Source organism: Recurvomyces mirabilis (assembly GCF_035927965.1).
Source record: "Recurvomyces mirabilis strain CCFEE 5264 chromosome Unknown scaffold_20, whole genome shotgun sequence".
Taxonomy (NCBI): domain Eukaryota; kingdom Fungi; phylum Ascomycota; class Dothideomycetes; order Mycosphaerellales; family Teratosphaeriaceae; genus Recurvomyces; species Recurvomyces mirabilis.
The window spans coordinates 65,560-79,336 of record NW_027041954.1 but is presented as its reverse complement, the minus strand read 5'-3'; the positions used below and the strand labels follow the sequence as shown (position 1 = coordinate 79,336).

Here is a 13,777-nt window from a genome sequence, read left to right as displayed (position 1 = left end):
GTTATTCCTCGCCCTGGTATACTCCTCGTCAGCTCACCGAGCGTACCATTCCTGAGCTGTCGCGACAACTATGTTGTAGGCGTCATCGCCAATATCACACCTGTCTCATCAATATATGAGTTCCAATGGCAACCACATCCGCTCACCCCTCATCCTGGATCTTAATATCCATCCCCCCCATCTTCCTCCTCCCACCCTTCTCATCGCACTCCAACCCACAAGCACTCAATACCGCCCACCTCACCTCATCAACCCCCACCTTCTTTTCCCTTTGCCCCTGACTCCCCACCTCCAAACTCTTCTCCGAACTACAACAAAGCACGTCCATCAACCGCTCCCTCCCATCGCCCGCCTCCCGATTCAGCGTACTCTTAACATCCGCACAAAGTTCCTTGAGCTTCAGAAGCCCATTACTCAATTTCTCTGCACCCGGCGGCTTCGCATTAGGGAACAGAAGTTTATCGACTTTGCTCAAAACAATCTGATGAGCAACCCCTCGCCGCCTCAAATGCGTCAGTAACTGGATATCCGTCCCTTTGAGCCCATGCTCGGCATCCACCAGCACGAACGTCCGCCGCAACTGCTTCCGGTTCTCCAGATACTTCATCACCTCCTTGCCCCATTCCTCTCTGCTCCCACCGCCGTAGCCGGGCATATCTACCACTACCACTCCACCCCGCGGGAAACGTTTCCAGGCTACCTCTCTCTGCCCTTCCAGTGGAGCTCTACCCATGACCAAGCCACCAGAAACACCAAATCCATTCATCGTCTTCGTTCGTCCTGGTCGTTTCGAAACATGCGCATCGCGGACATTAGTTCGTCCGAACAAGGCGTTGAGGAGGGAGGACTTTCCCGCATTCGAGCGGCCGAGGAATGCGACTTCGGGGTGTTGAGACGGCGGGAAGGAGCGAAAGAAGGGGGAGGTGAAGAGGTAGGTCGGTGGGGCTGAGACGAAGAAGGTATGGGCGTATCGTAATTGGGTTGGGGTGGGTGGTAGGGCGATCTGGTAGGTGTTTAGGTTTGTGGTTGAGAGGGTTAGGAGGGACGGGGTGGTGGGGATGAAGGGGGTCGGGTCGTTGAAGGGTTGGTATGTTGATGTTGTTGAGAGGTAGCGGCGGAGGAGTGGCTGGTGGAGCAGGGAGTGTCGGAGACTGGGGGGGAGGCGGAGGAAGTCCATGGGATGTGTGGATGTATTGTATTGGCTTGCATGTGAAAGTGGTCGTGGAGTTGTTCGACATTGCCGAAGTTCATCCGAACTCCGCAAATTGAGCATTGGAGCAGTCATGATGTTGCACGCACCACACACAAGCAATAATAGTACGATTCGTCATATACACAGCAATGCCGCCTCTCAACCCCATATCCGCCGCCAGGGCCTTAGCTTTCCGCCCTCATGTCAGAGCGACGGCCTCAATCATTGGTGTCAAGCGACCCGCCACGACCACTTCTTCATACCGAGCGTATGCCACCAATCCCAAGCACAATGCCCTGCCTCAAGCATCGCAAAGTGCGGGGGATGCTCAAGGGGAAGTGGGACCCAATATGCAACAGCAGGAGCATGTGAGCGAGGAGCAGGCGAAGATGGACAAAATCATGGGCAAGGAGGGACCGGATATGGATGTTGGGACGCCTGTGCAGGAGGTAAGGAAGTGGTGATACTATGAGAGACATCGTACGATATACTGACTATCGTGCAAAGATCCTAGCAGATGAGAAGGACATTAGAAAGACCGCACCTCAAGTCATCAAAGACTCGATCAAATCAGGCGAAGGAGCACAAAATGCCAAACCGTCTCTCAACCCGAACACTCCAGGAAGCAGCCGCTCATTCTCTACATTTGCCAGACGACGAGTAGAAGCTTTCACAGAGAGCGGTGCAGCAGATCTGGACCCTTCCATGCTTCCAAGTGCTTCCCAGCGCGCAAGCTACGCACAACTCCAAGAGCAGCAATCCACCGCCCCTCAAATCGTGCAGGAGGAGAAGAAGGGCCACAAGTTCCCACTTCCCACTCTACCACTCCCATCGAATGCGCATCTGAAGCACCGCCACGACCCGGTAGTACTCCAGGTGACGAACCTCATGATGATCGACGGCAAGAAATCCGTGGCCGAGAGGAACATGGCACATATCCTCACCACGCTCCGCACGGCCCCAGCACCAACCTACAACCCATCTCGACCCCTCCTCCCCGGCGCACCACCAGCCTCCCACCTCCCTCTACACCCCGTCCTCTACCTAACCCTCGCCCTCGACTCCGTCGCCCCTCTATTACGAATCCGCAGCCAGCGCGGTGCAGCAGGCGGTGGCGTCGCACTCCAAATCCCCGTCCCTCTCGGTCTGAGACAGAGGCGTCGAACGGCTTTTACATGGATCTTGGACGCGGCGTCGAAGAGGAAGAGTAGGGGAAGTGGAAGGGATGGTTTTGCGACGAGGGTCGCGGAGGAGATTATCAGTGTGGTGGAGGGGAAGAGTGGGGTTTGGGAGAAGAGGGCGGCGGTGCATCGGTTGGGGACGACGGCGAGGAGTAATTTGATGGGGAGAGGGAGGCGGTAGGGGTTGAGAGGGGTTTGAGGTGGAGTATGATCTGAAATCTACTGTAGCATTATGTACTGAAGGAACGATGACTGCGATGATGTACACTGTAGCCACTTCGCCGAGGACCACCACTCGCTTAGTATTACAGCCTAGCCCTAGCCATAGCATTTTAGTATCATGATAGGACTGTCGGCATACAGTACTGCAACGGTGGCGATCTCCGCATTTTGCGCCCCGCGTCACGCGCGCCTGGAAGTGGAAGCGAAGCGAATCTCACGCGGCAAACGCGCCCTCCCCCACGTCTCTTTCCAACCACAACCCGCAAACCTTCGGACCCTTCGATCACGGTGAGCGGGCCCCAAATATTGACATGATTCAGATGACACTTACGCCTTCGATAGTACTGTATCACGCCATTTCATTCGTCCAACAGCGGTACCTTGCACTGGTTCATGCAACGGGGAAGCAGCGACCGAAAGCGCCACCCGTCCAGACCATCCACGTCACCCACGTGAAGGACTGAAGTGCCTTTCGGGAAGCTTCAGCACTTGCATGTGAGGCTGCCAGCCTGCACAGACGTTTGTGTCCCGGGACATACAGGAAGAGGAGTACTGTGCTGTACATCGAGTCCGCACCTGCATCTGCCTCGCTCGGCGGGCTGGTTATATAGTACACCATGTCCATCAAGTAAGTCTTGCCCACACCCACCCGTCTCTACCACCTCATTACCTCATCGACGACAAATACCACTCGCCTGCCTACTATGTCACCCACCTGCACCCTAACCATGACCACCCCACCCTCCAATCACTCCCACACCCGCTCCCACTCCACCTCCCAACGCCTCCGCTCACATCTCAGCAGCTGGGTAATGCTCTCGCCCTCCACCACCACCACCACCACCCCACCCTTCACCCCCTTACCAAACGAAACCATCCTCTTCACCTCCCCGCCCCGAACCGGCCTCAACATCACCACCCCAGGCCACTATCCCGCCAAACAACAGAAACCCTACAGTCTTGCCCACGCCTCCGGAATCCTCTACCTCACCAACCGCCGCATCATCTACCTCCCGGACAAACCAACGACGACATTCCAGTCCTTCGCCGCGCCGATTCTGAATCTTCACGATTCGCACGTCACGGCTCCGTTCTTTGGGCCGAATGTCTGGATGGCGTTGTTGCAGCCTACGTCCGGTGGAGGCATTCCCGTGCCTGGGAGTGGGGTAGTGGAGATCAAGCTCACGTTCAAAGAAGGCGGGGCATTCGATTTCCATACCGGGTTCGAGAGGGTGAAGGAGCGGTTGGGGCAGGCAATGGAGGTTGGTCGGATGGGCGATGCGTCGGGATCAGATGCTGCGGGACGAAGTACTGCGAACGGGATGCCGGATGTGGATTTGGATGAGCTCCCCGCGTATCAAGAGGAGAGCTCAGGACCGTTATTAAGTCCCGTCATGGTGCCTCCTCCTCCTTCTTCTTCTTCTTCTGCTGCTGCTGCGGCGACGACCTCAGCGGGACCAAGGCAGAGGCAGAGTCATGTGCAAAGAGATAGCGGCATAGCAGTCGAAGACGATAGGCCAGTACCCAAGCCTACAGATCAGGCATTTCCGCCTCCGGATGAGCCTCCGCCGGGCTACGAAGAAGCGCAGATGGCTGGGGTGCAGGAGGAGATTGAACGGCGGGCGAGTGGTGGGCGGTGAGCCCGGATTGGTGAGCGAGCATGGTGGGCTTCTTGTGGATTTGAAGACTGCAGCGATGTTGGCACTTGCGGGGTGATAAGACATGAATGTCACGATGTAGCATGTGATATGTAGGTTCTGGACGATACCCAAAGTACCCAGGGCGGCGTGAGTTCTTTCGGAGCAAAATGGATTTCCTTACTGCCCTCTCACGCCTTTCACAGGTCCTGGATCGTGTACAACAAAAGCAGTGGACCCCATATTCCATCAGATAGCACGCCTGGGACCCGAACAGAGAATCTAAATTCCATAAAATATTCCCTTTTCCATTCATGCCTTTCTGGCCGTCGTACACGTATAGAGAGAGAGAGCTAGCTGTATGCAGAGAGTAGCAAGGAAAACACGCAACAAGACCAATGGATATCGACTAAACTCCCATCATCATGCTTGTCTTGTCATCACGAGCGGCGCCCAAATCATTGTCAATATAATCATGAACGCCCTAAACACCTGTTCGTCCCTCCCCTGAATTGCATATTTGAACATGTATGCCCTACCACGCCTGTCTGCCTAAAGCATGATTCCGATTGCCCCTTGGAAGTCCGAGGAACGCGCGTTTTCTTCGTTGAGTTGCGTGCAGTGTAAGGATGTTTGATCGGTCGTGGGGATTCCTATGGTTTGTTGGTGGGGCTCGTCTTTCGTTTCCGTTGATTGCTTTTCGTTCCTTGTGGTCGATAGGCATAATGGTGAGTGGGGTGCTTGGTAGTAGATTCGTCGTGTAGAATATCGGTGAGGCCAATTCATGATAGTATGCAGCGGTTTCGAAAACTGAAGGGTGCACATGCAGAGGCGGAAGGTATACCGAATGGCGCCACATTGCCAGATGGCGGAACCTGCACCCCTTGCACGCCAGAGCCGCCATCCACCTAAGCGGCGGCAGCATCACCAACCCCATCCGCCTGAGCTGCAGCAACCGCAGCCGCAGCATCAATCTCCACCGTCTCCCGTCCCCTGGAATCGACAAAGACCCTCCGCCCCAACGCCTCCCTCGGCACGCCATCCCGCGAAGCCCCAAAGTCCAAAACCTCAATATAAGTATAATTGTTCCTCTGCACCGCCGCCACACACCGGCGCTCATCGAACCGCACCTGCCAGACCCCACTAAGTTCCGTCAGGAGGTCGCGCACGCAGTCGCCCGACCGAGCATTCCACATCTTAAGCGTCCTATCGCTGCCGGAAATGACTTTTTGGCCGTCGTGCTGGAAACAGGTGATGGCGCCTGTGTGGGCCGAGAGTGTGGCTTTGCAGGCGCCCGTCTCGGGATCCCAGATCCGGAGCGTGCTGTCTGCGGCTGCGCTTACGAGGCGGTCGTGGCTGAGGTCTAGGAGGCCGACGAGAGAGGTATGGCCTTCGAGGTTGAAGAGGCAGGTGCCGGTCTGCAGGTCCCAGACTTTGACCAGGTTGTCCATGGAGCCGGAGATGCAGCGGTCGCGGGCGTGGTCGAGGACGACGGAGTAGACTTTTTGGGTGTGGCCTTGGAGGCGGTGGATTAGGTCGCCGTTGGAGATTTTCCAGACCCGAACCGTGCAGTCGTAGGATCCGGAGACGAGACGGTCGCCGTGGGCCGCTATCGCACGCACCGAGTTATGGTGGCCTGAGAGGCAGCGCAGGAAGTAGGGGTTGTCTCGATCGTTGGTGGGAGGTGCGTGATGGGTGACTTTTGGATCGCCTGGCTTGGGCAGCTTCCACACGCGAAGTGTCGAGTCGCGAGAGCCAGTGATGATAAGAGGCTCAGTAGGCATCATAATCGGCCTCCCATCAGCATCCGTATCAACCTGCGTAGGCTGCAAGATGACCAAACACCTCACAGTAGACGTATGACCCTGAAAGACATGCGAACACTTCCCGCTTTTGATATCCCAGACTCTGACACTGCGATCGGTCGAGCCAGAGACAAGCGTATCACCAACATACTGTAGTGCCCAGACACCACCTTCATGGCCTTCGAGCCTGCTTCGGAGCGCACCGGTCTTCGTATCGTAGACACATATCTTCGTATCGTCGCTCCCAGTCAAGATCTTGTCACTGTCGAACAAGAGGCACGTAACCACATGACGATGATGCGCTCTGAAGGCCAAGTGCTGGGGCTGGGATTCTTCCATCATCCATGCTTTGCGAATGAGATAATGACGTTGATATAGTGATTTGAAAAGATGCATGGTTTGAAGCGAAGGGAGGCCTGCGCTGGGGTGTGGTAGAGCTTCGATGGCGGCGTTCGCGTAGCCTTCGGGACCTTGAGCATTTCTGAACTTCCTACGCCATAGCTCGACGGCCTGAGGCTTGGAGCGGTGGGATCTGGATTTCTTCACGGACAGCTTTCTCTTGGAGCGGCTAGAAGAGGCAGTCTCTTCATCGTCGCTGAGGGTCTGTGTTCGTGACGATTCGCGAATATCTTCTTCGGCACCAAACTCGCCAGGCTGCTGCCAGCCCCAGCCTTGTTCTACAGCTCTCCGGAGCTCGTCTTTTGGCAGCACGTATCCGTCACGGTCGAGGAGATCTTTCCAGGCTGTCTCATCTTCGTTGACCGTCTTACGCCACTTTCGTGAGACTTGAGCTGCGCTGCACATGCTTTGCGCATCGAGCAAGCGGGTGATGTTGAGAACCAGCTCCTTTGGCAGCACAGAGAATGGGTCACTCTTCAGCGCAGGGTTGACAACACCAGCGACCATCTGCAAAGTAGGCTTCGCGCAACGACGAAGCAGTTGGTACATCATATAAGTCTTCAGCTGGTCGGGCATACTGTCGAAGAACTCGACCACTTTGGGTATATCGCGGACCGACAGACTCTGTGCTGAAGCTGCAGCGTGTGGTGGCTGCATACCGTTGGGTGCAGACATGTGGCTGTTAGCCGTGAAAGCCGCCCTTCGCTCATCATCCAGGTCCAGATTCGACACGACACTGACATTTTCCAGATCATTGTGGCTAGCAAAGGACTCCTCGAACTGGTTACGTGCACGAGCAGCATTGGCCGCCGCTGTTATCGGCGACAAGCTTGGACTAGGCAGGCTGGCGTCTTGCTGCGAGCTAGTCAAGATATTTTGTAGTTGAGGACGTTGACGTTCAGGATGGTGAGGTTGTGGACCTGTTTCCACCTCGTCGTCTTCTGCGGTGGGAGGTGTCGAAGTACCGGATAGCCTGCTAGCACCCGAAACGGCATCGAATTCACGTTGCTTCTGTTTCTTCTTATGCATGCCGTACATAGGTGGGCCAAGCTGGGAATCGTCTTCGGCATCTTCGGCATCCTCGTCCGCCATTTGTACGTCTTCTTCGCCTTCGTCTATGTCCTCACGCGACATGGCTGACCTCCGCAGTCGACTTCTTGAGTCTTCATCCCTGGTGGCAGGTGCTGTTGAAGAGCTCTCGCCATGTGAAGCCGAAAAGAAGTTGGTCGGCAGCTGAAATGTTCCCGCAGAGGTTCGCTGATTGAGATACTGGTGCTCGCCCATAGATGACTGCGTTCTCTGCAGCGAGGAGCGTGGCTTCTTGATCTTCCGCTCGTAACTGCCGAGTTCCGCAGTATCTTGAACGGTCACGGGAGTAGCACTTCGCTTCAAGCCGTTGCCTTCCCTCACGCTCTGCACTCGCCGATTCTGTGCCTGCGCTGGCCGTAGTGGAGTGTCAAAGTCTCGATCCCGTCTTGCTGCTTCACGTATAGTGCCACCATGCTCTCTTATCCTCCTCTGCTTCTCCTGGTACGCCCGCACCTTAGCCGCGGGGTCCGCTGCCTCCTCGAGCGTGACCACTCGTCCATCCTGCTCAATCTTGACGCTTCTGAGATGTGCTGGCGTGGGTGCATGAGCAAGGACATATTGTCTCGCGTCACGGTCGGCAAGATCGACGGGTGGACGCGTGAGTATCGGTGGTAGTAAAGTGCGTGTACGGGTGATAGTGGTGACGATGGTCTCCTGGATGGCGTCTTCGTATTGTAGCGAGCTGACGGTACTGTTCAATGGCGGTGGTAGCATCTCAGCTGTGGTCACGTTCTCCTTCATGGGCAGCACGACGTCACCAGCCTGGTCGTCGACAGGTGATGCCGGTGCTGTGGACAGGGCGTGTTCGGGGACGTAGGCCTGGTTTGTGCTCAGTCCGAGCCCAACACGTCTGGGTGAGGCCATAGTGGGGAAGTGAGATGTGGCCGGCACCGTCAGACTCTCATGCAAGGCAAGGAGGAGGAGAGTCGGGTGTGAGAGTAGCTGTGGTTCCGTGGGTGGAGGAGGAGCGAATGTGGAGAAGTCAAGTCCCGGTTCCGAAGCCAAGCGCCGCCACCAACAAGAAGTGCCCGCCTACCTTCACTGTGCGAGAGTATGTTGCAAACAAACATGCACGATCACAATGAAACAACAATAAACAGAGACAGCAGAACGACGGCTCATGATCAGGCTCAGTTGTAGCGGACGATGACAAGATAGGCTTTCCCACGAGTATAGCAGCGTTGGAAATGAGTCTGGTAACCTGTCTCGAAAATGTGAGGCTGTCCGAAATTATCTTTTGACGAGGCGACTGGTAGCCACTTCTCCTCTCGTGCAATGAACACCGCACAATTCTACATTGATGGATTAGACGAGGCAGTCGGTAAGTAATACATGGATGGATCGGAGTGCACGATAGTCTTGATCTCGTTGCGAGTCACTCGCCGACTCATTGTTATCCCGAAGCCCTGGCAAGCACTGCATCTACAGCCTCGCCAGATTCCGTCCTCAGTGGCCAGACCGCTGTTTTATAACGACATGATGACTTCCAGTACTGACATCTCACTCGGCCTTAAGTATGACAGTCTGGCTCTACATGGCGTACAGACAGATCTACTACCTCCGGAGACGAAGTCTACAGATGCTACACCGCCACGGGCGACCAACCCAAAAGCATTCCGCTTCTTCGACCTCCCACGTGAACTGCGCATACAGGTCTACGAGAACTTATACCAAGGCTACAACATCCTACCTGGCTCTGATGTACAACTCCCTGAGATATACAATAACACAGCGAGGAACCTCAAAGAGTGGAAGTGTGGCAGAGTAAAGTACGCTTCGAGGCTACAACTCGTCGATCATCAATTTCGAGACGAGTACCTCAAAGTCTGGGCTGAAAGGCACGTCCATAATGCCAAAATCAACCTGAACTTCTGGTCTCATGTCCGGAGAGCCGAACCACGAGACCTAGCTCCACCCAATCAAGGGCGACGAACTGGCAAACAACTTCTGAGTGTTTCCCGCATCGCCGAAGCAGTCTGGCTGCGCCTTCGCGATTGCCTACAGACCATCGAGACTCGTTTCGGTGTCGCCAATCGGGTCAGGCATGTCAAGCTGCACGACAGCGTTGTATACGACACAACGTGCCCGGATGAGCTACGTGAACCTCTTAGCCTTCTTCGGGCGCTTCCTCTCCCGTCCATGGTGGCGCAACTACAGCGTCTTGATGCCACTCTCGCTCATTCTAGCCTCTCTGTCGAGCTTACGATCCTGACAACGCATCCTCTCAAGACCTTCTGGGGCACGCTAGACTACAGGCGGGCGAGGCGCCGAGTAGTGATGCGGCAGGCACATAGATTTGGGGATGGTGGTGTGACTTCCAGATTTGAGCAGGAATGGATTTGTGATGGGGATGTGATGGAGCAGTGGCTCGAGCGAACGGAGGAGGAGGAGGAGGAGGAGGAGGAAGAGGATGGGGAGCCGGCTATCAGAGAGTGGGTGGTGGTCAAGGCCTGATTCGCTTCGATGGGGAGGGCAGACGTTGTTTCAAGCTCAAGACTGTGCATCAATAAGCAGTCACAGTTCGTGTCTACATATCGTAATTGCTGCCAGAAAAGTGATATCTCTGACCATGCCACAGATGTAATACAGCCGTTGCATTCACTAGACATCTACAAGTTGTAGATCTCCGTGCATCTGTTGGCCCATACAGATCTTTCGTTATATACCACAGAAACTCTCCTCCAACATATCACGATATCAATGCGCAGCACTATCGCGGTACTACGATGGCCCCACTCCTTCGGCAGGACTTTTTGGATCGTGGTCAGCCATCTACAGATCGGAAGTGTAGAACGCTGGACTCGAGGTCATGCCATTCGCATCCAGGACGCACTTCGTCTGCATGCTCTTGAAGCGCTTGAAGAAGTTGGAATCAACCGATTCTTCCGCAGGACGCTTCCGAGGAGCGAGAGCTTGGCCGCGAGGACGACTTGGTGTCTCGTAAGGTGCCATCGAAGCACGAATGTCGAGACCAGAACCTGGTGTGGCAGATACGCCCTTGTGATGGCGGACCGTAGGTGTGGCAGGCGGTGGCATGTCGGGTGCTTGGGACGCCAGAAGATGTTGCGTCAGGTTGAGTTGGGTCATTGGCCTGGCTGGCAGCTTGTACTGTGGCTTGTCAGTGCCTTTCGTTGGAGCCAACAATAGGATTATGTCTTACATGATGTGCAATTAGTGCGAGGGGATCGAAAAGAGTCTGAAGCATATCTTGATGGTTTGGGCCGCTGATGACCGCCACGAGGCTCGGCTTGCGGGACGCAGCATAACCTGGCTTGTGGGCACCAGAGGCATCCACGAGATAGCCGGCTGTCTTCAAGAAGGCCATGACGGTGGGGGCTTGACGTGGCTGCAGCTCTGTGGATGAAAGTCAGTGAGGTCTCATGACAGAGCGGAGTTAGATGCACCTTACCGAGATCATCAACGAGTTGCTTCTGCGACCTGAAGCCGTGCTGGATGGCGTAATCCATCACCCGTCTCTTCAGTGCTAGGTCTTGTAGTCGAACTAGGGTGGCGTGCTCGTCCTTGTCAAGTAAACACTGGTAGCACGTGTGCTCGTCTGGTAGGCGTGGATCGTCGACTCCTGTATACCCGTAGCATGGCAGATGCTGCCAAGTCTTGCAGTATGTGCACTGCACCATGCCATCTTCTTCCTTGTGATGGTCGCACTGGCAGAGCACGAGATCACCTTTTAGGTCGCGTCTTCCGCTGTGCTTGATTATCTCAATGGCAGTGTTCTTCAGTTGCCGTTGCTCTTGCTTGAGATTGCTGGCTTTGGAGGGCGACAACATGAGTGCATCGCGCTTCGCTGTGCTTGGCAAGGCTACCTGGGGTGGTGAGCTAGCTGAGTGACCGAGGCTTGTGTTCCGGCCTTTCTGAACGAGTGGTTGTGTCATCTGACTGAGTGTCTGTGTTTCGCCTTGGCTGATATGTTCCGGATGCATCATGTTACAGAATGCATGCTGCATTCCAGCAATGTTGCTCGATTGTGACTCGACGTTCTCAGCATTGTGGGTCCTCACCGCAGCAGGTATAGAAGGTCTATACGGCCTCATCCTTGCGGCCGTGTTCGAATCAGAGGCTAAGAAGATCGGACCTGGCGTCTCTTGAGGCTCGGTCTCCGGCATCACAGGCTTCGGGAAGGCATCCTCTGATGCGGCCTGCACAAGCTTGTGAGTGATCGGTACGTCCCCGTCCACATTCTGTCTCTGCTTATTGAGCTCGGTCACGATCGTTGAAGGAGTGACGGTGTCCGAATCGGAGCGGCAGACCGTTTTCTGGACTTCGTCGGTGCATCCCGAAGCAGCGGTCAAGCCCAGGATTGCTGCTTTGGAGACCCTGGAAGTATACTGGACGATCGCTGGGTAGTACGTGACTGGAGGCTCAGTGTATTTCTTGGCAGCTGGGTCAACCAGCGTCATGATCTGCATAGTTGAGCTAAAGGATGTCAGTGCATGGTAAGAGCGCAACAGGGAAGGCCATCAGTCTCACCCATGGAATCGAGCATCAAGCGGAGCAAGCGCCATCGTCTCCCTGTCCCAGCCATCCGCTACGGGAAGTGCAAGTGTGTCGATCGTACTGGGCACAAAATCTCTTGGCTTGTACTGCGAGACACCGGGGGCGTAGAAGAGCTCCATCGACACATATCTTTGGGCTGCAGACATTATCAGTCGTGGTCATATGCAAAGGAATAGCAAGACAGACCAGGCAGCTCTGGCAGCGTTGGACACATCGTCATCAGTCGCCGCACCATAGACTGAAACGCAGTGTTAGTCGCTTGAAGGCTGATAAGACTACCAGGTGTGTCCAGCTCGACGCCCGTTACATCGACATGATCAGCGTCTGTGACACTGTACTTGAATGTGAAGGTGTACGTCTCGAGGACTTTGGAGCGGTCGTCAGGGTCGCCGTGGACATAGACTTGCAGAGCATGCAAATGGCCAGCCTTGATCGCGACAAATGCACCCCTTTCCTGTTCACTGTCAGCTTTAGAAACCTGGTGCTTACGGGAATACTTGCCAACCAGTCCAGAAACTTGTCAGCGCGTCTACTACGACCGCGGCGAAGGATGCGCATGACTGTATGCGGAGGATTCGCCTGGCTCGCTTTCCTGGTAAGTTTGCCCGCAGCGTAATCCTTGTAAGAGTATACGTCTTGCCCCATGTCGTAGACTTGTGTGTCGAATGTATTCTCGGCGAACAGAGCACTAGACTGGTCAGCTCGTATGCCGGGCTTGCAGCATGTCGTAGTATGGAATCACCGAAGATATGCTAGTGTGCTGAGCTATGCCACAAGTCAGCTAAAATGCCCTGATCTCAAAGTTTTCAAACATACCGAGCCATGCAGCATGGTCTGCACGATCTCGAGGCTCTGCTTCTGAGTAATGGCTGTCTTGGTGATGGTCGGTGCATTTCGCGTTCTCTGAATCTGTATGGTTGCCATGGTGTGGCCACGCGCAGCCACTGCTGCTTTTGATGCGATGTCGTGTGTTCTCCGTAGCCCTGAGTCGTAGTGCGAACAACTTGGAGAATGTTGTGGAAGAAGTGAGTTGAAGTGTGGAAAGTGAGGTGTGATGAGCTGACGTCCAGACAAGTGAGGTTGGCCAACGCGCGAATGTGGTGTCTGATGAAAGAGGCAGTCGCGACATCTGATGAAGGACTGGAACATACTTCGAGCGTTATATGCATAAGATATGAAAGCAGATAGCAGTGATCGAAATTTCAAACTGTACATTCACTTACTGCGTCTTGGTCCGATCATGACTCTCCAACGCAACTTCTCACCTTGTCTTGACTTGAGTAGTATACACAGCCAACGGCGATGGAGTCTGTCCGTGGCCAAATGGTTCTAATTGCGCTTCCCTGTCCCGTGGCAGACGATGCTCGTCGACCGTACAGCGTGGTCCGAGGGCCAAGGTGAGGCCTGACGAGAACACGGCCACGGCTCAATCAACAGAAGCGTGAACAGATGTACCACACATCGTGCTACCTACGATGCCTGTGGTATCCGGGGTATTGTGGCTGCAAGATCCGTCTCAAAGCTTTTAGATATGCCAACGGGCCTCCAGGGCTCACGGCCTTTCCACCTCACGACAAAGCTCCCTCTGCTCCAGCTATCGACACTGAGCTACGACAATGACCAAGGCTCAGGATGTCGCTCTCGGTGCAGCCTGGGGCGGTCAGAGACGCTCGGCTCCTAGCTGGGAGATGTTCAGGCATGTTTCAGCAGTCTAAGGGAAGGGCTGTCGCTATCGTC

The 13,777-nt window shown here is 55.0% G+C and overlaps 7 protein-coding genes across 7 annotated transcripts; 3 read left to right on the top strand and 4 right to left on the bottom strand.

Moving 5' to 3' along the window:
- Positions 1 to 142: 142 nt before the first annotated feature.
- On the bottom strand, positions 143 to 1,177 carry LTS14_007283 (uncharacterized protein; the record flags this gene model as incomplete). The annotated part of the gene is made up of 1 exon (XM_064839975.1): positions 143 to 1,177. The coding sequence occupies one exon, from the start codon at positions 1,175 to 1,177 to the stop codon at positions 143 to 145; it is 1,035 nt and encodes a 344-aa protein (XP_064692296.1).
- A 164-nt stretch (positions 1,178 to 1,341) lies between these two features.
- On the top strand, positions 1,342 to 2,554 carry LTS14_007282 (uncharacterized protein; the record flags this gene model as incomplete). Its single annotated transcript, XM_064839974.1, has 2 exons — positions 1,342 to 1,641; positions 1,700 to 2,554. The coding sequence occupies 2 exons, from the start codon at positions 1,342 to 1,344 to the stop codon at positions 2,552 to 2,554; spliced, it is 1,155 nt and encodes a 384-aa protein (XP_064692295.1).
- Positions 2,555 to 3,212: 658 nt separating this feature from the next.
- LTS14_007281 (uncharacterized protein) lies at positions 3,213 to 4,235 on the top strand (the record flags this gene model as incomplete). The annotated part of the gene is made up of 2 exons (XM_064839973.1): positions 3,213 to 3,223; positions 3,401 to 4,235. The coding sequence occupies 2 exons, from the start codon at positions 3,213 to 3,215 to the stop codon at positions 4,233 to 4,235; spliced, it is 846 nt and encodes a 281-aa protein (XP_064692294.1).
- A 905-nt stretch (positions 4,236 to 5,140) lies between these two features.
- CDC4 (SCF ubiquitin ligase complex subunit cdc4) lies at positions 5,141 to 8,389 on the bottom strand (the record flags this gene model as incomplete). The annotated part of the gene is made up of 1 exon (XM_064839972.1): positions 5,141 to 8,389. The coding sequence occupies one exon, from the start codon at positions 8,387 to 8,389 to the stop codon at positions 5,141 to 5,143; it is 3,249 nt and encodes a 1,082-aa protein (XP_064692293.1).
- A 615-nt stretch (positions 8,390 to 9,004) lies between these two features.
- Positions 9,005 to 9,979, top strand: LTS14_007279 (uncharacterized protein; the record flags this gene model as incomplete). The annotated part of the gene is made up of 1 exon (XM_064839971.1): positions 9,005 to 9,979. The coding sequence occupies one exon, from the start codon at positions 9,005 to 9,007 to the stop codon at positions 9,977 to 9,979; it is 975 nt and encodes a 324-aa protein (XP_064692292.1).
- A 318-nt stretch (positions 9,980 to 10,297) lies between these two features.
- LTS14_007278 (uncharacterized protein) lies at positions 10,298 to 12,186 on the bottom strand (the record flags this gene model as incomplete). The annotated part of the gene is made up of 4 exons (XM_064839970.1): positions 10,298 to 10,633; positions 10,686 to 10,879; positions 10,935 to 11,959; positions 12,014 to 12,186. 4 exons carry the CDS (start codon positions 12,184 to 12,186, stop codon positions 10,298 to 10,300), a joined length of 1,728 nt encoding a protein of 575 aa, XP_064692291.1.
- A 2-nt stretch (positions 12,187 to 12,188) lies between these two features.
- LTS14_007277 (uncharacterized protein) lies at positions 12,189 to 12,964 on the bottom strand (the record flags this gene model as incomplete). Its single annotated transcript, XM_064839969.1, has 4 exons — positions 12,189 to 12,494; positions 12,530 to 12,728; positions 12,783 to 12,805; positions 12,857 to 12,964. 4 exons carry the CDS (start codon positions 12,962 to 12,964, stop codon positions 12,189 to 12,191), a joined length of 636 nt encoding a protein of 211 aa, XP_064692290.1.
- Between the last annotated feature and the right edge of the window lie 813 nt (positions 12,965 to 13,777).